This window comes from Schistocerca piceifrons, chromosome 2 (genome assembly GCF_021461385.2).
Source record: "Schistocerca piceifrons isolate TAMUIC-IGC-003096 chromosome 2, iqSchPice1.1, whole genome shotgun sequence".
NCBI classification, from domain to species: Eukaryota; Metazoa; Arthropoda; class Insecta; order Orthoptera; family Acrididae; genus Schistocerca; species Schistocerca piceifrons.
The window spans coordinates 878,779,914-878,802,582 of NC_060139.1; the positions used below are offsets into that span (position 1 = coordinate 878,779,914).

Sequence of the window (22,669 nt, forward strand, 5' to 3'; positions counted from 1 at the left end):
ATTCTTTAAATTTTGTGGCGAGGTTACGCATGGTTCCATTTACATTTTCATTTAACAAAATTTCCTGTTGGGAGGTTACAACGTCCCGTAGGAAAACTCATCATTTCTTCATCTGGCAACTACCCTGATCCTGCTCAAACGTGTGCAGTCTATTTATTTGAGATGCGTTCAACAACAGTCGCGCCCTGCTAAGAGTGAACATTCATTCATGGAACATCAACAATAATAAAAAATGTAACTGCGAAAACCCCATACAACACTTGACACAAAAATTGCTATAGTCCGCTCCTAGTACTAAAAAAAATGAATTTAACCCACAAATGTCGATAAGACAACCCCTCCAAAATAATTTCAACGCTCAAGCAACGCTGTCAATTTCAACGGAATGTGATGTGGTACAGAACCCAGAAACATCAACCACTTCACACAAAACGAAACAACATGAAATTACAAAATAAATTAACAAAATCAATGGCTATTACATGCCCACCGCCAAATGTTTCTAACGCGAACTCTAATTACAGCAAAGAAAAGTGATTATGATGTTTTTCTTTAATCAGAAAAGTTATCATTCAGGTTCTGACAGCGTCTCAGCAGTTACAGGAAACAACCGAGGCAAGGGTCGCCGTATTAAGCGAGGTGCCGGTGAGGAGAAGAGTTTGTACCTCTTCAATTCTGACGAATTTGACATGAGAACGAGACATGCCTCGACCCCCTCCTTACCTACCACCTAATTAATTATGCGTACAACGGTATCGAAGGGAAATGATGGTGGACCCTGCTAGTTGGTAAAATAAGGAGTGTACACTCACGATAATTTAATAAAAATCGTAATCTACTTAGGATAAAAGAGAAATTTATCATAATAAACATCAGGAAATGGAATTCTGCATATATCTACAAAGTGATATGTAGCTTAAATATTGCAATGAGATTTATTATAAATCAGAACATAAAGGCACATGATTATCGACACAGACAGTAGGTTAAATGATTGGGTATTCTGTACTACTATGCGTAAGAGTTGGCTCGAGAACAAGGGCTCCTACTCTCTGCGATGCAATAGCTTGACGATAATGACTGGAGGTCCTAATCAAACAAATATTTCTCTCTCGACTATATTGCAGTATCGCGATTAGTAGTGAGAGCTCACGTGAAACAAGCAAAGCGAGCCCGTGCTACTGAGGACTTCAGTATAAAATTAACAGGATCTACAATGCCGGAGCCGCAATCCTGAAATTTGTAGCAGGTCATCGGTAGGCAGCTTTCTGATGATGTAGGCCCCGACTTCAAGTGTGCAGCAACTCTGTTTCAACCCCTAGCGTCGAAGGTTGTCCGAGAATTTTAAGTTCTGCCGAAAAAAGGTGCGACTAAGATCGGATCCCGAATACCTGCGTCCGAACAATGCAAGAGTGAAGCCAACATTGAACTCCCTACTATCCTCGAAAACCGCGAATCAGCATTCAGTTCTGATTCCAAAATTCACCCACACTGTCTCACAACACACGCGCCAATAGCGACGGTTGCCTCTAATTTCGAGCCCGAGTTTAAGTTGACCAATCACGCCTCTGCTATTCAGCTGAAGGCACTGAACTTGCCGTTTGACCGGCTATGAAAACAACATGCCTGGACCACCGGCGATCCGGCGCCAGACAGTCTCACCCAGCAGCGCAGGGTCCACAAGTATTCTGAGAATCAAGAGGAGAATGCAATCAGTCAGTGCCAGGAGTCTTCGTTTCAGACGCGCCAGAATGTTAAACACATAAACTGCAGCGACACTCACACGTCTCGCGAGTCGTTACGCCCTGCATAAAATGAGTGAAACTCGATTACGTCAGTCGTTCCGCCAGGCGCTTAAGCCCATTGTACGACCCTCTCAGTATTCAGAGAAATGCAGCCCCCAACCAGAAACGCAGTGTGCCGCGTCCTCCGATGCTCTCCTCGCACTGACCACCTAGGGAAGTAACCCATCATGCATAGGAATCAAGTGAAAAGTATTTTGAGCTCTCAGCACTAATACTCTCATTACAATAACCTTATTCGGTCTGATACCACCGTGCAATGACGTAGAACATCAATAAAATTGTTGAAATTGGGAGGTGGCATGCAAAAGAGGGCATGGAACCTCTCACCCTGTTCTAACCCACACTTAGATACCCAGTTTGACCCAACAGTGACTTGTTGACTTGAAAATGGCATCTCTAGGTTATGTATTGCTGCAGGAGTATGAAAAGAACGTCGAAATATGCAGTTAAATATACTTAATCAAGATATACACTTACCTCTATCTTTAGACAATGTTATACTGCTTCAGACTCATTAAACAAACAGAACAAGATTGAAAAATTTACAGCTTAATACTTTAAAAATTCATGGAAATAAGAAAACGTGCTTCTCTGCTGCTGTTGTTCTCTGCAACTGTATGAATTGGCTGCCGCTATTAGTACCAGTGTTCAACCGCTAGACAGAAGCACCCGTCACAAAATTTGCGAGGTACCCGGTTTGACCCTCCTACCCAGTTTTGTTCGATTCTCCGCTACACGAGCTCATGTGATTACATCTGCAAGCACCGAGATGGACGAAGTAGCTCAGATCACGACCGCCTCTCGTCCGCGATTGCTTTATTGTGTTAGCATTTGTAGGATTTTTACCAGGTGTAAGCAAATAGTTTTCTATCGCTATCTATACTTCAGTGAAAAACATAAATATTTTCTTCCTGTGTGTGACAGACTGCATTAAACAAAATATTGCCGCTACATTCCACTTTAGAGACATTCAGTACCAAATTCAGAATCATTCTGACTGTAGAAATCTAATTTTTCTAATATTAGGCAAAGGGCATGATGAGTTGGAATAGTCGCCATCTTCTTTACTATTTTCACACCGCAGATACTAATGATACTTGGTAGGAATCTAGTCTAACATCAATTCCCGTACACATCTTTCGAATTGCGAGTGTTTGTAGTTATTGGCACACAGAATTATTACTAATGTATAAAAACAAAAATTCATGACAATGCATTTTTTTCTATGGGTTATTGGAGGATTAATTATACTGGCTGCTAGCAAGAATGTGAGTTAAAGTACTTGCTGCCAACTCATCCACGGAACCAAACGCTTCAATAACATAAATTTGCCTTGTTTTGACATTCTAAGTAGAGTTTGAATACGTAGATAATGAAAGAATAAACATGGGAATAAAACTTTTAATCTAACATAGGAGGTAAATACACCCAAATGTCAATTTAAACGTGAGAGTTTTGATACAAATTATAGTGATAATGAATGCAAGTTCCACACACGTTCTCATTGGCTCCTTACAGGAATAATTAATGTAAACAGAAATAGAAACCATTTTTATTTCATATTTTGCGTTGTAACTTCCTCCTATCGGTGAAAAAAGAAATCTGACTCGCTGTTTATCTCTTCCATAATTTGCAGCCGGCCACAGTTGTCGAAGTTTCACCATTTCACCGCTGATGGCAGAATACGAAAGAGTGAGTCCCTAGAAGCACTACAGACTCTGCTCGCACACAAACAGCCTCTCCGCATTCACCTGTCGTCGTTGATGGTTCCGTCTTAAAAAACACTCATATTGTCCTCGCCTTCTGTAGAATCGGGGTACTTTGCGTAATTGGGCTCATCGTCTCTCCAGTTCACGCAGCCACTCGATATCAAAGGATGACCTGGAGCACAGGAAATAATCATTTCATTCGTGTATAATGTATTATGTGGTTAAATGTTAAAATTGAGCAGTCAGGAAAAAACTCTTATGTCTGGTTATAACAACACAACTCTGTGGATGATCATACAGTCTGTTTGAAAAAGAACTACCTAGTTTTAATGTGTCCTAGAATCTGTACAAAGTGACATACTAGTCTGTGGTGTTTGATTCATCATCTCTCCAAGTTTGGCTCCACTGCAGTTGGCAGGCCTGCTTGACCTTGACACGGCACCAGTGCTGCTTTTTCCTCTGTTCCTTTAGTTCAGTCCAGGTTTGCGTGCAGTGCAAAGCAACTCAGCAACAATGTGTACGTTGAGTCTACAATTCATCTCAGTGGAACAGTTAATCGTCATAACTGCAGAATTTAGGGAGGGGGGGGGGGGGAGGGGCAGAGCATCCACATAAAGTTATTCAGCATCAACGTGACTCTCCCAAAGTTAATATCTGGTGCTGTTTGATGGAAGACCATGTGATTGGTCCTTTCATTTTTGTAGAAAAAACAGTGAACGGGGACGTTTACTGCGACATGTTGACAGAGAATGTCTTTCCCTAAATGGACTACATTGAAGTGGAAAAGGGGCTTGTGTTTTCCCAACAAGATGGCACCTCACTTGATTACAGTAACCATGTGTGTGCAGCTATTGACACTTGCTTTCCAGGAAGGTGGATAGGCAGACCTGGCCCAATACCTCTTCCACCACAGAGCCCAGACTTAACCCCACTGGACTTTTTCTTTTGCGTCCATACAAAAAATGTTGTGCACAGTGAAAAGATCAGAGACATCAATCATTTACAGGAAAGAAACGGCGGTTGGGACAGTTACACATGAAATTTGGTGAATACGTGGCGAGAAATGGAATATCCTCTCAACGTGTGCAGGGCAACAAATGGATCCCACGTTGAAGTCTATTAACATTAAAAAAAAAAAAAACTTGAAGGAATACTCTTTTATGATACGTACTCATTGACGTATTTTTTCATTAACTTCCCCATTAAATTTATACTTAAAACTAGAGAGTTCTTTTTCAAACATCCTGTAATGTTCTACGTGTTTACGAACTTTGTTTCATTAGTTCTGCTGAATATTACTCTTGTTAATATGTTGTCAAGTTACAAAGGCCATAAGAAAGAGAATACGCATGGAATGTTGACATTCTGTAAGTAGACACGCTGGCCCAGACAGGGAAAAGCTATTGCCAAAGAGTATAATAAAGTGTAAATGCATTATCGTCGAACGTGCGAGCGCGCCAAGAAAGTAGCAGTTCGGAGTCACAAGGAGACTGTTGTTGTCGTTGGTTGTGTGTATTCGCCGGTGTGGCTATGCAAAAGTGCGGAGATAAAAAGTCTGTTTCCGAAGCGCAGAGCAGCGAAAATTGAAATGCTTGTTATGGCGGATGTTTAATATGGACAAGCTATGTGCATGGCATTTATTGGGCACAGTACAAATGCAGCAAGAGTAATTCACATAACGTCAAGAGTGGACCCTTGTTATTGGCTAATGTATGGCAAGAACATCAACCTGTGTCCTATTTTACCGCTAAATGATGCCACTCGACAATTCAACGACATCATAAAGTGAAGTAACATTTAAACTTTTTATAACTAAAATTGTAATAGGCTGGCCAGCATAGTCGGCAGTTTATTGCTTAAATAACATTGTTTTCGTGCATATTGTCATGTAAATAATTTTCCTAAGTCGTTAGCCAAGTATTATCCATCGCATCCCTTTGTACGAACTGAGATAATCAGAAAATGAACTGAAAATGAAGTGAACATTAATTTATTAGATTATCGAAACGTAATTTTTCCAGCTTTTTGACAATTATGTAATAATGTAATCTTGGGCTGCAGTACGGATAATGTCACAATAGAATAATGCAAAAGCCAGTATTAATTGATTTGCTAAAAATAGAGGAATTTTCACAATAAAAAATTGGTAGCATGGACACTTAATTTCACTGTCAAAGCACAGTCTCTAATTTATAGCTTGTGGCATAATTTATAACTTTTATTACAAAGAAATATGAGAGTAACTGCTAGGTAAATGGCAGTCCTTACCAATTAGTAAATTCAAACAATCTTTCTGCTTGCTACAATTACGACAGTGAGTATTATGGTGAGTAAAATTAAAATTTTCTGTCCACATCCAGTAAACAATCTTACTTTAATTGATCCTCGAAAATTAATATATGTTGTATGTGTTTGCTATTTGATTATTATTTGTCTCCTGTGGCATGTGTGGTGTGAAGTACTCTAAATATTGCATTAGGTACTGTTCCTACATCATGACACCAATAACTATTCTTACGTAAGATTCCTTACGAGTATAATTATTCTCGTTCCGGTGAGGAACTGGAGACCTTTGGTTATTTTTATTAATGACATACTTTGAGAACTTTTTCCCAAATTTTCTACTAACTACGTTAATTAAAAATTAGTTTACTCATAAAAATATATAAAGTTAACCGAACTTTGTTTCTAATCGTAATTCCTAAAGTACTGAGTAGTGGCGATTCGGTTATAACTTCATAAACTTCAGTCGATGTTGCATTATTCTTTGGAGTAGGGGGTCCATTATGGTCGGAGGACATCGGCTGGTATATAGTTCTCGATTCAAAAAACTTCACCAACAGCCGCATATTTCGCTTTATTTTATTTCATATCTCAAATGCTACCAGTTTCGGCAGGTCAATATTGCCATCTTGAGGCCCCTGCATAACAAGGGGTATACCTGTGGTGATATAAGGGTGTACATTTGAAGTTCACAAGTGACAGGTATTCATAATAGCTCTTAAACTTGAAAATAATGGAAATAATAACTTTAAATCCAATCTATGTGTACATCCAGCGCAAATATGCTAAAACATTTGTATATATTGTTAGTAGCGTTAAACCAAATCTCTCTGTATATCTAGGACAACAGATTAAAACATATGTACACATTTGTTATTCATAAAACTATTTTACATGACAGATTTATTATGGAGCATGTAAAATCATTAAAATGATCAGCACTAGACAGCATACATTCAAGAGCTCCATACAAACAAAACACTTCATTCTTGACACTATGAAACTATTCTGAGAAACTCATCTAGAATTTTCGTTTAGTCAACATGAAAGATGTCACCTATCTTATGTAAATCTTTCTCACTCGAGTATTTCCCTCATCCTTTTACAGGTGCTGCCCTTTCCGTATTCATATAGTGTCAGATGCGTCATAGACTTTTCCACTTCAGTGGTCCAATGTTAATTTGTGCACCAACTCCACGTAATCAGCTGTCATGTAAGCTTTGGACTCCCATTCAACTTGTCCCTCTTACACAAAACTGTAGCACTTTGCCATTATGAAGTAGAAGATAACAAACATATCTTCACCAACTTGAGATAAATATCATCTGGCGACAAATTAAAAATAACAGAAGTATACGAAGACGCGGTCTTACAGTTTATTCATTCAACAAAATTACTAGAACACTACTACTTACGTAAAAGCATATTCGTCGCAGAAAAGTTGACTCTTTCGTCACGTATTTTCTCTACAAGTGCAACATAAATACCTCGTAATATTTCATAATGTGAATATAATTTTTGCGTCGATTGGAGAAATTTTTACTCTGTTGTTTCATGAGAGCTATTTTGGAAGTACATTTACCTTTTTTACGAGCTACACTACTGGAATATTGGCTAAAAAGAAACGGGCAACCCAGTCACTAGTTTCTTAGCTACTTGTACCAACCTAAAACTACGAATTTTTCTTTAAAAAAAAAAAAAGCATAAGAATATGTAGAGATTGTTGGACCGCTGACTTTCAACAATCATATCCTTCGAAAACTCCTCAGTAATGAGAAACATTTAAGACATCCGTTTGCATCTTTACGTTTGTTTATTTGTTTATTTAAGGGATTACATTTCACTCTGCCTGAGGTACTATTATGGTTAGTCAATGAGAGATACCGCAGAGATTTAAGTGCAGCTGTGGAAGAAAAATGTGAAATTGCAATGGCGTGTAAAAGTTAAGGACGAAAGTAACTTGCGCCATGTGTCACGGCCAAGCAACATAGGTCGGTGAAATTTGGACTGTACATAGAAAGAACTGTGCAGCATAGAACAAAGGAACTGAAATAAAATCGGAATGAGAGGAACAAAAAAGACACTTCCATTCCAAGACAATATTTACAACGAAGCCACCACGATCTGTGATGGTTCCCTGTAGTCACCATGTACGACAATGCAAGCTCTGCATCGTGTTTCCATGCTGGGAACAAGGTTGGTAAGGACTTCTTACGGTATGACGTTGCATTCCTCCATCAGTGCGGATGACAACTGCGGTTTGACAACTGCGGGGTGATCGTTGATGCAAGTTTACGTGCCACAGCAGTACGTCACCTGTCGCATTCAATACCTGCCTCATCAGATTAAAGTCGGGGGAACGGGCAGGTCAGTCTACCCGCCAAATATCATTTCGCGCCAAGAGCTTCTTCACCTGCGCTGTCGACGCAGTAGCGCATTGTCATCCACAAACATGAAGTCAGGACCGAATGCACTGGTGGAAAAATGCACACGGAGTAGGAATTCAGGGTAACGTTTACCGGTGAATGTACCGCGTTCAAAGATGTGGAGATCAATGCGTCCGTGAGATACACAATAGCACTCCAACCATCAACAATATCGTGTTCAAATGTGTTCAAATGTGTGAATTCTTAAGGGATTAAACTGCTTAGGTCATCAGTCCCTAGACTTACACACTACTTAAACTAACTTAAATTAGCCTATGCTAAGAACAACACACACACCCATGCCCGAGGGAGAACCCGAACCTCCTGCGGGAGGAGCAGAGCAAATATCGTGTTCGACAGCGGTCCTAGGTGCCTTACATACCCTCATATGGCAAGAATATGGTGGGAATACGTAATGCAATCAGGAACTGTTTCACATGTCTTATGATACCTGATGATGGTAAGACCACTGAAACTTGGCGGTGAACTACAGACACGGAAGAAAAACACAACGCCAAGAAGACGCTGTGCGACGTAGACGAAAGTCTACAGCTCTGAGATATGTCCATTCCAGTTTCGGGCCAGTCGGGCTAGTAGCGCCACTACGACGGTGAAAATAAGTTTCTTTTGAATACACGCGGTAACCGCAGTGAGCGTGTATTACCTTTGAGACTGCATGTGATGAGTTAATGTTAGTCAAGAACGCCTTGAAGACGACAAAGACGTCATTATTGATTTGAAAGAGGCCGTGTAATAGGGCTACGAGAAGACGAGTGTTTCTTCTACGATACTGCAGAAAGAATTGGCAGTAATGTAGCCACTGTACAAGATTGCTGGCAGCGTGGTCACGAGAATGTACTGTCGCAAGAGACTGTGCTCCGGACGGCTACGTGGCACTACCGAGAAGGAAGATCGTCGTGTTCAGTGTATGCCACTGGTGCATAGTACTACACTTGCAGCAGCAATTAGAACAGCAAGTGGCGCCACAGTGACACAACGAACTGTTACAAACCGGTTACTTCAAGGACAGCTCAGAGCCAGGCACCCAGAAGTATCCATTCCACTGACCCCACTAACATCAGTGGTTTAAGCCAGAGCTCATTGGCAGGGTAATATCTGCAGTGTTTTCCGATGAAAGCTGGTTCTGACTCGATGACAGACACGGCTGTGTGTTGGTTAGAAGGAGGCTAGTTGATGGCCTGGAACCAAGCTGTCTGCATCCTAGACATATTGGATCTACATCTGGTAGACTGGGATGCGATTACGTGTGGCAGCAGGAGCAGTCCCGTGGTTATCCCACGCATCTGACTGCAGATACGTACGTCCATCTATTGATTCGATCTGTTGTGCTGCCATTCATGAACTACATTCCCAACAGGATAACGCTCGCCCACATACCGCTGTTGTGGCCCAACAACCTCTACAGAGCGTCAACATCTTGGCTAGACCTGCTCGATCACGAGATCTGTCCGCAATCGAGCACATATGGGACATCATCGGATGAAAATTCCAGCTGTCGTCCAGAAACATCTCTAACCGTCCCTATGTTAGCGTAGTGTCCGCCCCCGGTAGGTGAGTGGTCAGCGCGACAGAATGTCAATCCTAAGGGCCCGGGTCGATTCCCGGCTGGGTCGGAGATTTTCTCTGCTCAGAGACTGGGTGTTGTGTTGTCCTAATCACCATCATCTCATCCCCATCGAGGCGCAAGTCGCTAAAATGGCGTAAAATCGAAAGACTTGCACCCGGCGAACGGTCTACCCGCCGGGAGGCCCTAGTCACATGACATTTCCATTTTATTGGCCTAGCGACTGCAATAGACATAGAACTCCATCCCATAAACTGACATCCGGCACCTGTTTGCATGCTAACATTCATCATTCGGCGCTTACCCCGGTTATTAATGCACCAGCATTTGACATTTGCAATGGCTTATCTTGAGTTTACATTATTCTGTGATCTTCCAGTGTTGGTCACTTAAATATGTTATCTAGACAAATGTATTTCCACAATTTCATTTTTCTGCTTTAAATGTTTTTTGGTCTTGCAAATTTTTTGCATCAGCGTATGAAGATTTTAGAAGGAAGAAAGTTTCCTTTTTACACGCATTCGTAGAAGAGGTCGTCAGAGATGGTGCAGAAATTGCGATTCCGGAGTAGAAAAAAGGAAAGCGGCCGTGCCCTTGAATAAAACCAACCGGGAGTTTGCCTCAGACGATTCAGAAAAAGTACGGAAAATCTAAAACTGGCCGGTTTGAATCGCCGTCTTCCTGAATACGTACAAGCAAGAAGTGTGAATAACACGGTATGAGCATGGAAGGAAATGGAAACCAACAACGTCATCGAGTAGCACAACCATTATTCGCCACAGAGCCTAATTCGCAAGGAAAGAAGCAGAAACAGAAACGAGATACGTATGCATGAAAGGATTTCAGGATTTCATTGTAACTCTTTGACTCTCATCGAAACAAAATTTTCCTCCATTTATTGGTTTTCGTTGGCACTCGGAGGTGAAGCTACACTTCACTAAAACAAAAATTTGCGGGAACTCGGAAGCCCCTTTGGTGATATCTAATACTGACCTACAACAGTGAAAACTGTCGTCAGCTTTTCGACGTCACCACAGTTTTGACTGGTAATGTCGATGTCGTAATGCAGCGGCCTTTGCTCGCTGATATCTCGTCTACTTTTGCGGATGACAGCCGCCTGTAACAGACCACACAACTGATGAGTTTGTCTAGTGTGAAGGTAGTGTTAGCGACAGAGGAGTCTACACCCACCTTGGTAATCCAGTGGCCCGTAAGGTTGCGGAAGCTGCTCCCCGAGAGGCTAACACCGCTTGCAGAGGAACACACACTGTCGTCTGCGAGAAGCACTCGAGGCGATGCCATAATGAGAAGTGCCACCAGGAGCTGCCAGATGCATTCCCAGACCATAGTGCCCTCTACAAAACCAGACAGAACACACTTCGAAGTACCTTGGCACGATACAGAGGACGATTCGAAAGTACAATGCCTGACAAAATACTTGAAACATGGTCGAATGTCAGTGTAACTGTATATGTACGCTCCATCGTTGGATGTGTAAAATGTTGTACTTCAATGCAACACATTGAATGGTCACAAGAATGCATAAATGTTGTTCGTGTTGAGTGTTGTCACCAGCCTTAGTAGGATACACACTGAGCAGACAAAATTCATGGGATACATCATTTTTCCCGACATAGTGCAGCAACTTGACGTGGCATGGAGTCAACAAATCTCAGGAAGCCATTCTGCCCCTATAGCCGTCCATAATTGCCGGTGCAGGATTCTGTGCACGAACTGCAAACTGACGTTCCGATTGTGTTCCATAAATGATACATGGGATTCATGCTGGGCAATCGGTGACATGACGCATTGCCACCAGGAGAACTTCCATCACTGTTTGGGAACATCACTTCGATGAATAGCTGAAAATGGTCTCCAAGTATCCAGAGGACCCAGACCATTCCATACACACACAGCCCTCACCATTATCGAGCCACCACCAAGCTTCACAGTGCCTTGTTGACAATTGGGGTCCATGGCTTCACTGAGCTGCGCGAGTTTCGAAACTTGAAACCAGCTCTCACCAACTGAAATCGGGACTCAATTGACCAAGTCACGTCTTTCCAGTCGTCTAGGGTCAAATGAAACGGCCACGAGCCCTGGACAGATGCTGCAGGTGATGCTGTGCTGTTAGAAAAGGCACTCACGTCGGTCGTTTGTTGCCATATCCCGTTAACGCCAAATTTCACCGCATTGTCCACACGGATATGTTTATCGTACGTCCCACAATGAACTGTGCGGTTATTTCACGCAGTTTTGCTTGTCAAAAATGTTCAAATGTATGTGAAATATTATGGGACTTAACTGCTAAGGTCATCAGTCCCTAAGCTTATACACTGGTTAACCTAAATCATCCTAAGGACAAACACACACACCCATGCCCGAGGGAGGACTCAAACCGCCGCCGGGACCAGCCGCCCCCGACCGCTCGGCTAATCCCCATCGGCTTTTGCTTGTTATTTAGCACTGACAACTCTACGCAAACACCGCTGTTCTCGGTCATTAAGTGAAGGCCGTCGGCCACTGTGTCGTCCGTGGTGAGAGGTGACGCCTGAAATGTGGTATTCTCGGCACACTCTTGACTCCGTGGATCTCGGAATACTGAGTTCCGTAACGATTTCCGAAATTGGATGTACAATGTGTCTAGCTCCAAATGCCATTATGGATTCAGAGTCTGTTAACTCCCGTCGGGTGACCATAATCATAACTTTTTCACATGAATCATGTGGGTACAAACGACAGCTCCGCTAATGCACTGCCCTATTACACCTCGTGTACGCGGTAACACCACCATCTCTACGTGTGATATCGCTGTCCTACGTCATTTGTCACCTTGGAGAATAAAGAGCGTGAGCAACGTCCGATGCTGCGTGAGCAGTTTGAAGGACTCGGAGATACTGCGTACTCCTGTGAGAAAGCGTTGTCGGCACCTGACTGGGTTTGAAAGCCGTGTCATTGTGGGTCTCAACTCTATCGGCTGCTCGAATCGTGCGATATCCTGATTGCGGTGACACTCGCATGTGACAGTTTCCCGATACTGGACTGCATGACAATTTGAGGTCAAGCATAATAGTCGTCATAGTTCATATCGAACACGTCTGACAACCCGAAGGGAGAATCACCGTATTCTGTACCAAGCACATCCGCACGTGCCTTCCGAGAACGAGTAATGGTCTCCCTGCAGTAAACTGTATCCTTCCCAAACGTTGGCTGGATACTGGCAACAGCCGAAACAGGGATTTATCGTCCCAAGCGTAGACAGCCATTAACATCACAACACATGTGGCTCCGTCTGGAGTGATGCCCTGGCGGAGAAGCGCGGACTGCTGATGGATGGCGATGTAGTGTGTTACCAATGAATCGAGCTTCTGCACGACCATCGCTGGCGAGTATTGCGGCGAGCTGAGGATAAATTCCGTTCTTGCAGTGTTTTAGAGAGACGTCATGTGTGGAAACCATCGAGTTTGGCTGCAGGATACGGCTTGACTTCATGATACGGTTGGCTATAGCTGTGGGAACTCTGATGGCACAACTGTACCTCATGGACATCTTGAGTCCTCGTGTATTGCCTCTCATGCTACGGTAATGTGGCGCCATTTATCAAAAGGGCAATATTGCGTGATCTTGCACTTCCATGTCTCCAATAGACCATGTCTGGGACCAGCTCAGACGTCCATTCCCCTCAGCTGATACGTCCATTCCGTCCCATGACCAGTATGCAGAATATTAAGGACCAGTTTCATCACTTGTGGGACACCTAGCCTTAGGAGACGACACAATGGCTTTACGAGACCCTTTCTAGACGAACAATAGCATGCATCCAAGCCAGAGAGGGTGTGACATCATACTGGTAACAAAGCTCGTAATGCCAAGTTTTTGCTAGACTTTGTATTGACTGAAATAATCGCCCAAGCCCTTTCACCCCTTCGGGGTGCTTCCCTTTTTCCACTAGACACTGTAGCAGTCAAGAAGTTCCTAAAGCAGGAAATGTCACATACACGAGTAAGCCGTACGTTTGTCAAAGTACATTTCTTCATGAATCTTTAACTTAATTTACAGTCAAAATGGCACATCTGAAAACATTTTGTAAGTAGAATCACTTTAGAACAGGACGGAGTATCGTCCCGTGATTGCCCCTATGTTGCTACGTTGACAAGCAGGAGTTAAAAAGAGTGAAGCAAATGGCAAATCTGTGTTGTGGTCGAGACACATTTTGAATTCACGTCAATACTTTCCCGCTTCTTTTCTGGAATGTACCTATTGCGGCCATGTTGGTGACTGTCTGAGCATGCAGGAATTTATCCAAGAAGGGGGAGGAGGTGAGGAAGACTTTAAAATTACCATTCTCATAAAAATGAGTTTACTAGATACGAGGTGTAACATATCAAAATAATTAAAGTGTACAGTTGACTCAAAAAACTTTTCACATCCCAGACAAATTATCGTCAAGAATGGTGCAGAGACTTCTACAACGAATAAATCGCTGTCACACTAATGAACAGAGACTTAAGTAATATTATTGTATGTCTGATGTACTATAAACTGATGAAGTACTACGAAAACGAATTACAATGTACGAAGAATTCATGCAAAAAATGAAACTCTAAAAACTAAAAGTTAATGAAGCGATGTAAATTTTTGAAACTTCTTACAAAGACATGACAAATTTTTAAAAATTTAGGAGGATGTCTAATGTTTCCCCAAGTGTTAGCGGATTTCGTGACTGTGTGTTTTCGCGCAGTGCGCTGAGACGATTTTATCTTTGACAATAAACACTGCGATTACAATGAAATTAATATCTCTGTAATTGGATTATCTATGTAATGCAAGCGAATAAGGGCTCGCAACTTTTTTGTTCGCTCTCTTCCTTTTCAGCCATTATCTGGTGCGGTAGTAAAATATATTGCTTGGTCTATGTTACGTAGGATTTTGTTATTCGTGCACATTTTGCATAATAATAACTATTGAATTTCATTGTGTTTATTATTACGACTAATAATACCTTTTTTCCTCCGCTTTTTTTCATGAATTTGATCATTAAATATGGCTTACTTTGTGTGGGGATGTCTGTTAGTGAATGGTCGAATATTAACGGCACCAATCAGTGTAACACATTTGGTTTGCTTTCAGAATGGAACCTGTATTTAAAATTTCACTTTTCACAAAACGAAGTCCGGTAACTTTTAGGCGTAAATCACGTCCCAAAATTATACTCGCCAACAGACAATCCCAGCAGAGGAACCTAGGTAGAAAATATGGTGGTAATATTTGGCGAATTGCATTCAAATTTCAATATTTAAAAATATTTATTACATAATTTTTCAAGTATGTAATTTTGTTGCTTTAATTGACGACTGATTTAGCTAAAGATGATTTAATCTGATTCACAGTTGTATTTGAGTTCAAAAATTTTAAAAGCCGGAATAATGAATACACCCAATAAACAATAAATAATAATAAAAAGCCACCATTAAAGAATGTGGATACGGTATGAGGAATGAGAGGGGAGAGGGCTAATTGAGTTTTGCTATAAATTTCAGCTAGTAATAGCCAATACTCCGCTCAGGAATCACAGAAGCATGAGGTGTACTTGGAAAATAGCGTGAGACACGGAAATACTTCAGGTAGAGCTTCCGAAATCAGATACTGGATTGTAAGGAGTACCCAGGAGAAGATATAAACTCAGCAACTGAGTAATGATGAAGAGTAGGCTGCAGCTTAAGAGACTAGTCAGGAAAGAATCAACGCTCAAGGAAATGGAGTACGAAAGTACTAAGGAATGAAGAGGTACGCTTGAAGTTCTCTGAGGCTGTAGATACTGAGATAAGGAAATGTTCAGTAGGAAGTTCAGTTAAAGAGGAAGGGGCATCTCTTAAAAATTACAGTCACGGAATTTGAAAGGAAAAACATAGGTACATAGAAGGTAACCAGGGCTAACATGAGAAATACTTCAGTTGGTCGATGAAAGAAGAACAAAGATGTCAAGGGAAATTCAGGAATACGCAAATACAAGTCACTTAGTAATGAAATGAGTGGGGAGTGCAGAGAAGCTAAGGAAATGGCTTTAGAAAAAAATGAGGAAATGGAAAAGGAAACGATTGTTAGGAAACGATTGTTAGGACAGCCTCAGTATATAGAAAAATCAGAGCAACCTTCTGTGAATTAAAAGCAATGATCGTAACACTGAATCCATTAGCGGATTCAGTGTTGTATCACTTACTGCTCCTGAATATTTTTAGGACCTGTATGCACTTTATTGTTGACACTCGGAAATAATGCGATTAGTATAACTGATATCTCGCGAAGAGACCATGAGGATAAAATCAGAGAGATTAGAGCCCACACAGGGGCATACCGACAATCCTTCTTTCCACGAACAATACGAGACTGGAATAGAAGGGAGAACCGATAGACGTACTCAAGGTACCCTCCGCCACACGCCGTCAGGTGGCTTACGGAGTATGGATGTAGATGTAGATGTAGATGTAGATGTAGAAGGGAACCAAGTTCCCGAAACCGCTAACAAAATTAAACTCCTTTTATGCAACTAGTTGGTTATTATTTCGTTATGGACACACAATCCTCGGTAGTAATGTGCCTTCCGGAGTAACCATAGGTCCCATGGAGTTCCACGATGTGGCTGATCAGATAATTACCGAATCCCCGCCATGTTTCACTCTTGGGACGCTGGATGGGAAGCTGAGAGAGTTAAAAAAGACTGATCCGTCCAAATGTCATTTTTGGTTTTAATGGTTTCAGCACTACGTTTTCGAGTTACGGGAATTTGGATCGGTGATACGTGGTTTTGAAATTCCACATCACTTTGCAATTCCCTCTTGTGGAGCCCTGTTCGTTTCGTTTTAGTGCTGGCAAGGATCACGAGACCGACATTCAGTTCTGTAACGACTTTTACTGCTGTCGTCCTCTTATTTTTCAACACTATTGCCTGCGATGAGCGTCTGTCACGATACTTATCACAAATTATCACCACCGTTTAGACATAGCGGATGATGTTTTTCCGCTTTTCTATCAGTTTTTCCATTCGTCTGTAAAGAATTCACGTTAGTATTTTGCATCCTGGACTTATTAAACTGATTGTTCGGTAATTTTTAGGTCTGTCAGCACCTGCTTTCTTTGGGATTGGAATTATTATTTTCTTCTTGAAGTCTGAGGGTATTTCGCCTGTCTCATACATCCTGCTCACCAGATGGTAGAGTTTTGTCAGGACTGGCTCTCCCAAGGCCGTCAGTAGTTCTAATGGAATCTTGTCTACTTCCGGGGCCTTGTTTCGACTCGGGTCCTTCAGTGCTCTGTCAAACTCTTCACGCAGTATCTTATCTCCTATTTCATCTTCGTCTACATTCTATTCCATTTCTATATATTGTCCTAAAGAACATCGCCCTTGTATAGACCCTCTATGTACTCCTTCCACCTTTCTGCTTTCCCTTCTTTGCTTAGAACTGGGTTTCCATCTGAGCTCTTGATATTCATACAAGTGATTCTCTTTTCTCCAAAGGTCTCTTTAATTTTCCTGTAGGGAGTATCTATCTTACATTTGTCCTCTAGCCATCCCTGCTTAGCCATTTTGCACTTTCTGTCGATTTTTGAGACGTTTTTATTCCTTTTTGCCTGCTTCATTTACTGCATTTTTATATTTTCTCCTTTCATCAATTAATTTCAATATTTTTTCTGTTACCCAAGGATTTCTACTTGCCCTCGTCTTTTTACCTACTAGATCCTCTGCTGCCTTCACTATTCCATCTCTCAAAGCTACCAATTCTTCTTCTACTGTATTTCTTTCCCCCATTCCTGTCAATTGTTCCTTTATGCTCTCCCTGAAACACTGTACAACCTCTGGTTTAGTTTATCCACGTCCCATCTCCTTAAATTCGCACCTTTTTGCAGTTTCTTCAGTTTTAATTTATAGTTCATAACCAATAGATTGTAGTCAGAGTCCACGTCTGCCCTTGGAAATGTCTTACAATTTTAAACCTGGTTCCTAAATCTCAGTCTTACCATTATATATTCTATCTGAAACCTGTCAGTATCTCCAGGCTTCTTCCATGTATACAACCTTCTTTTATGATTCTTGAACCAAGTGTTAGCTATGAGTAAGTTGTGCTCTGTGCAAAATTCTACCAGGCGGCTTCTTCTTTCATTTATTAGCCCCAATCCATATTCACCTACTACGTTTCCTTCTCTCCGTTTCCATACTACCGAATTCCAGTCACCCATGACAATTAAATTTTCGTCTCCCTTCACTATCTGAATAATTTCTTTTATTTAATTATACATTACTTCAATTTCTTCGTCATGTGCAGAGCTAGTTGGCATATAAACTTGTACTACTGTAGTAGGCGTGGGCTTCTTGTCTGTCTTGGCCACAAGATAGGTTGCTTATATGATTTTCGGTTGCCTTAGCAGATGGGGCTTTTGGAACCAGACAGCCTTTATGTCTGTCACTTCCATCTCACATCAAAGTTATCATTCTTGTTTCGGATGATAAACTGATGTGGAACAGCCTTATGTGGTCATATGACTGTTAGTGACCCGAAAAGTACAGTAGCAAAGCGAAACCTGAAAATCTGTAATATGTAATCGAATATTTTTCACCCAGAAAAAGGTAAAAAACGTTGCTACAATTTAATTTCTAATATGAGAGATGTAAATGTATATACTAGGGATATAGAACTTGACTTCAAATCGCTCTAGTTCTAGAAGGCTCCAGTGACCAATAGGGCTCGTATAGTAATCCACAGCGAGTTTGCAGCACAATTAACGTGGCTGTTGATCATAATTTACAAAAGATCCCTTTAGTAAAGAAGGATGTCTCATCTATATGAAAAGCACAATATACGGCTCTCCGCAGGAGAAAATGGAATATACTGTTGAATTAAAAACAACATTACGTACCCAAAATTACTTGCACTATGTAAATGTACACAGACTCGGGAAAATAGTGATCATGTGAAGCAGAACAAACGAGGAATATACAGCAAATGTCATCAGCCGATTTCGCAGAAACGCTACTCAGTGCAAGAGGGGTCATGATAACCGTGACTCGGCTTATCCGTAGGTTCTCAAGCGTTTCTGAGAAAACGACGGTCAAAGTTGGCGACGTAATTTTTGTTTTTCATTTATCTAATCAAGTCAGTAGATGTGTACTACATAAATGTTTTCAAATCTACAGTGCAATTACGTTGCCCTTATGCATCTACTAATTGTATTTAAAAATGACCAATAAATGAATGGGAACATTATTTGAAATTGTTTTCGGTGAGATTCCTGTAGTGTATCTTGGCTCACAATTGTTTGCAAGCGCCGGTTCTCCTTAAGGCGATCCGTTATGTATGGTTTGTGACCATATTATTGACAATGTGCGAAATCTTCAGCAATATTAACGGCGTTTCCTCCCCGACTGAGGTCCATACGAAGGACTATCGCTGCGGCAACCTGCCGTCGTACGATGGTCGACGTGTTAGGAATTTCTATGTCTCGAATGTTTCTACGAGTGGCATCATTCACGGGAATTAATCAATTATTCGTCAGAAATAAAGATAAAAACAGAATAGGACTGCTAGAATTAATATAAGAGTTGGCAAAAGAATGAAATATAAGAATGCGAAAATTTAAAAAGACTGTGGCGCTGAAAATAACATACACACAAATAAGATATAATAAATGTATGTATGACACTTATCGTAAAACGATGTTGTAATTTTACAATTTATATAGCGCCCTTGTATCCCCCAATTCGATAAGAGACATCCGTCTAGTAAATTCTACACGTATACGTAGATTAATGAGAAAATAAATAAATAAAGGATACAAAATAAAACAAAAAAGTAATTGGTTTGCGAACACAGGGCGCAATACAGAGCGTCCGCGACCCTACCCGCTGCACCAACACTCCAGCTGAAAACTTCGTGTCGTAGAAGTCGTCTGTATCACGTCGAAAACAATGACCGTCGTTTCCTCAAACACGTCGAGTATCTACGTCATGTCCAATATCGTTACGAAAAGGGTCCCAAGATCAATAAAACTACTACAACTAGTCACAGCGTATTATGTTACAGCAAATCTCGTAGATTTCACGATTTACGTTCTTGTATATAGTTTTCAAAACAAAGAAATGTGAAATCACGTCTTAGATCTTTCATTGAGACTAATGTGAAATTTCACAAGTACAGCTCTAAAAATAAAAGATATCCTAAAAATAATTGTAATAGGATATCAATAGACGGATAAATTTACGAAAATTGTTTAAGGTTTATGCCGTAACTGCGCTCGTGTTTGTTGGATAAACGTCACCTTGGATTAGCAGAGGTCAGTGCATATGCTCATAGGCTTGTTTGCTTAACAGGAGAGCTAGTGCACAGTGGCATATATTCCCATAGACTTCGACAAAAATCAGAGAAGCGCACTTTTTAATCTCATACGTGTTATTCTATAATTTGATAAAGGTACCATCTCTGCATAACACTGTGGAATACTGTTATAGTAATTTTGTCCTGCAAGCATAAGCGAGAGAACGGGTCAAAGCAACTTATGGTAGTTGCGCGACGCTCTGGCCATATACCTGCAACATAAATTAGAGCGCTATTCAAAATCCTTAATTTTGTGTCAGGAGATTTATTTTTCTATTCTTCGTGGTGTAAATTGTTAGTGAAGATATAATGTATTCCGTATGTTGGGCAATATTAATTATTTTCATAGTATAAACACCACCCAATGAGAATTTGATTATTGTACTGAGTTTGTGTAGTACAGGCATAACCATTTCTGTTCATGAAACCACAGATTTTGGCAAAGGGGCTACTTTTACTTTGTCAGAGAAGCGATCAGTGTGCGTTAGACGATCTGGCTATGTACTTGCCTAGTGAAGAGTGAAGGCTGGACTGCCTTGTAGCGGAGTCAGCATTATTTGAAAAGCATTTTGTATTAATTTACTCTGAGGAAAAATCTCGTGGAACTGAGTTGATATTAATGTGAGAATGACAGAAGGGAAGTTTCCTAAAGTAATCTAGTTTTTTTATATATTCGTAACTGTGTAGCGTTTATTGTTAGAACGTTGTGTACGGATAAAATTTACTGTAAGAAGCTTTATAGTGCAGAACGTGGATTTGTCTTATAATCGAAATAAATGTCAAGGAAAGTAAGTTTACACAGGAAAATTATTGAGGAAAATTTTTGATAATTTGTCTAGTTGTGAGAAATTTATGAAAGAGTGTATTGTTGGTAAGAAAGCATAGTTATACTTGAAATCTTTGTTTTCATTTAAGAGTCGTTAAGTTTAGTTTCTCATTTTTCATCTTTAGCTTTATGAATGTGCTTTGGATACTCACATTGCACATCGAGAGTTTTGTGCTGAGGAAGTATTTTTATGAAAAGTGAAAAGTTACTGTATTGTACTGCACTTCGCAAGCACTGCAAATGAAATTTGATTGTTGACACTTTCTTCATTTTCCTAAAAGTGAGAGGTAGCAGAACAGATGAACGTACCGTGGGGACAGGTAGGCCAAGATATTTAATTTCAAAATTCGTGTCGACTGTATAGTACAGTGATTCTGAGAAAGTATTTGTAAAAGAACCAGTTCAGATATTTCATATGAGTAAAAGATATCAGAAAAGTGCTGACGTGTAAGTTATCAGGCTGTTTACCACAAAATCAGATGTCTTAATTTATACGTACATTTTTCTTTAATTAAAATAACAATTCTGGTATAGTAATTGTTTACAAGTGATTACCTATATTGAAGTTCACAATTTTAATCTGAATCATTTTGTTTTGCAGTCAGACAGTGTACATAAATATTTTTGAAAACGGACTGCTCTCTCGCAGGCGAATCGTGTGATGTACTGGGTAGCCTGGATTTCACATCGTATAGCATGAGCTCCATACACTTCCGTTCAAAATTTAAGTTTCACATAGTTCATTTGCCCTGCACTGAGATTTACGTATTTTAGAATCAAATGAAGTTTACCAATTTCTCAGACATCATCCAGACTCAAAAACGACTTTAGAAGTAGAAAGGTTTACACAATCGTTTTAAAGTTCGTCTCGTTTTCCTGTACAACTGGTCGAGCCTCGTTTGAAGCGCATTTTCATCCGAAAAGGAAGATTGTTTCAAGTATTAATCATGCGCGTGAAAAAATCTGTAGTAAAGCCGTCAAGAACTTTTCGAGATTTTTGGTGAGAATGTTTACCCTTTATACGTTACATATTTACATTAAAAATAGGTGTACCACACGTATTCCATTGCAATATTGTGTCAAAATTTCAAATCAATCGATTGACTAATTTTCGAGTTTTACGAGCGCAAACATACGCGAGCTGAATTTTTGTATATGAAGATACCAGATTTCGTATAAGTGTAAATAACGTTAGGATCAAAATTGTACATGGTAGTAGATCACACTGTAATTAGAAAGTACTCTGAAAACTGGCATCATATTCTATTGAAACAAACACTTCAATTTCTTCTGTTTCAGGGCTTGATGAAGGTTTAGTGTGTAACAGTACTGCCATTTCACAAAGCTGACTTTTACTTACGATGACGAGGATCGGTGACGGTGTCTCCTACAGAACAGAGACGACTGGCCATCTCCGTATTTAAGTGTTGGACTAATCGCTATGACCTCACCATAGGTCAGTTCCATTTCCATTCGAGGAAGAGCTGCGTACACGGAAAAATACAAATAAACACAGATAAGGATAAGGACGATAAACGAGATTCTTGATGGTCCAGAATTTTTTTTTTTTTTTTTTTTTAGTGACTGAAAGAGTAATCTTACTACCAATAATCAGTCCGAAAGTCTGTCTGGTACACGCCTGGTGAACATAGTACTGTTACATCAAAC

General features: G+C 40.5%; 1 protein-coding gene across 1 annotated transcript; it reads right to left on the bottom strand.

Moving 5' to 3' along the window:
• Nucleotides 1–3,192: 3,192 nt before the first annotated feature.
• Nucleotides 3,193–22,458, bottom strand: LOC124777289. The gene is made up of 4 exons (XM_047252640.1): nt 22,362–22,458; nt 11,000–11,163; nt 10,802–10,925; nt 3,193–3,686 (listed from the first exon to the last, which is right to left on the bottom strand). The coding sequence occupies exons 1-4, from the start codon at nt 22,411–22,413 to the stop codon at nt 3,580–3,582; spliced, it is 447 nt and encodes a 148-aa protein (XP_047108596.1). The 5' UTR covers nt 22,414–22,458; the 3' UTR covers nt 3,193–3,579.
• Between the last annotated feature and the right edge of the window lie 211 nt (nt 22,459–22,669).

Coding starts and splice junctions, on each gene's coding strand:
- LOC124777289 (XM_047252640.1), bottom strand. CDS start 22,413: ATGGCCAGTCGTCTCTGTTCTGTAGGAGACACCGTCACCGATCCTCGT. Junction 10,926..10,999: donor CGGGCCACTGGATTACCAAG/GTGGGTGTAGAC, acceptor GGTCTGTTACAG/GCGGCTGTCATCCGCAAAAG. Junction 3,687..10,801: donor GACAGTTTTCACTGTTGTAG/GTCAGTATTAGA, acceptor CCTGTGCTCCAG/GTCATCCTTTGATATCGAGT.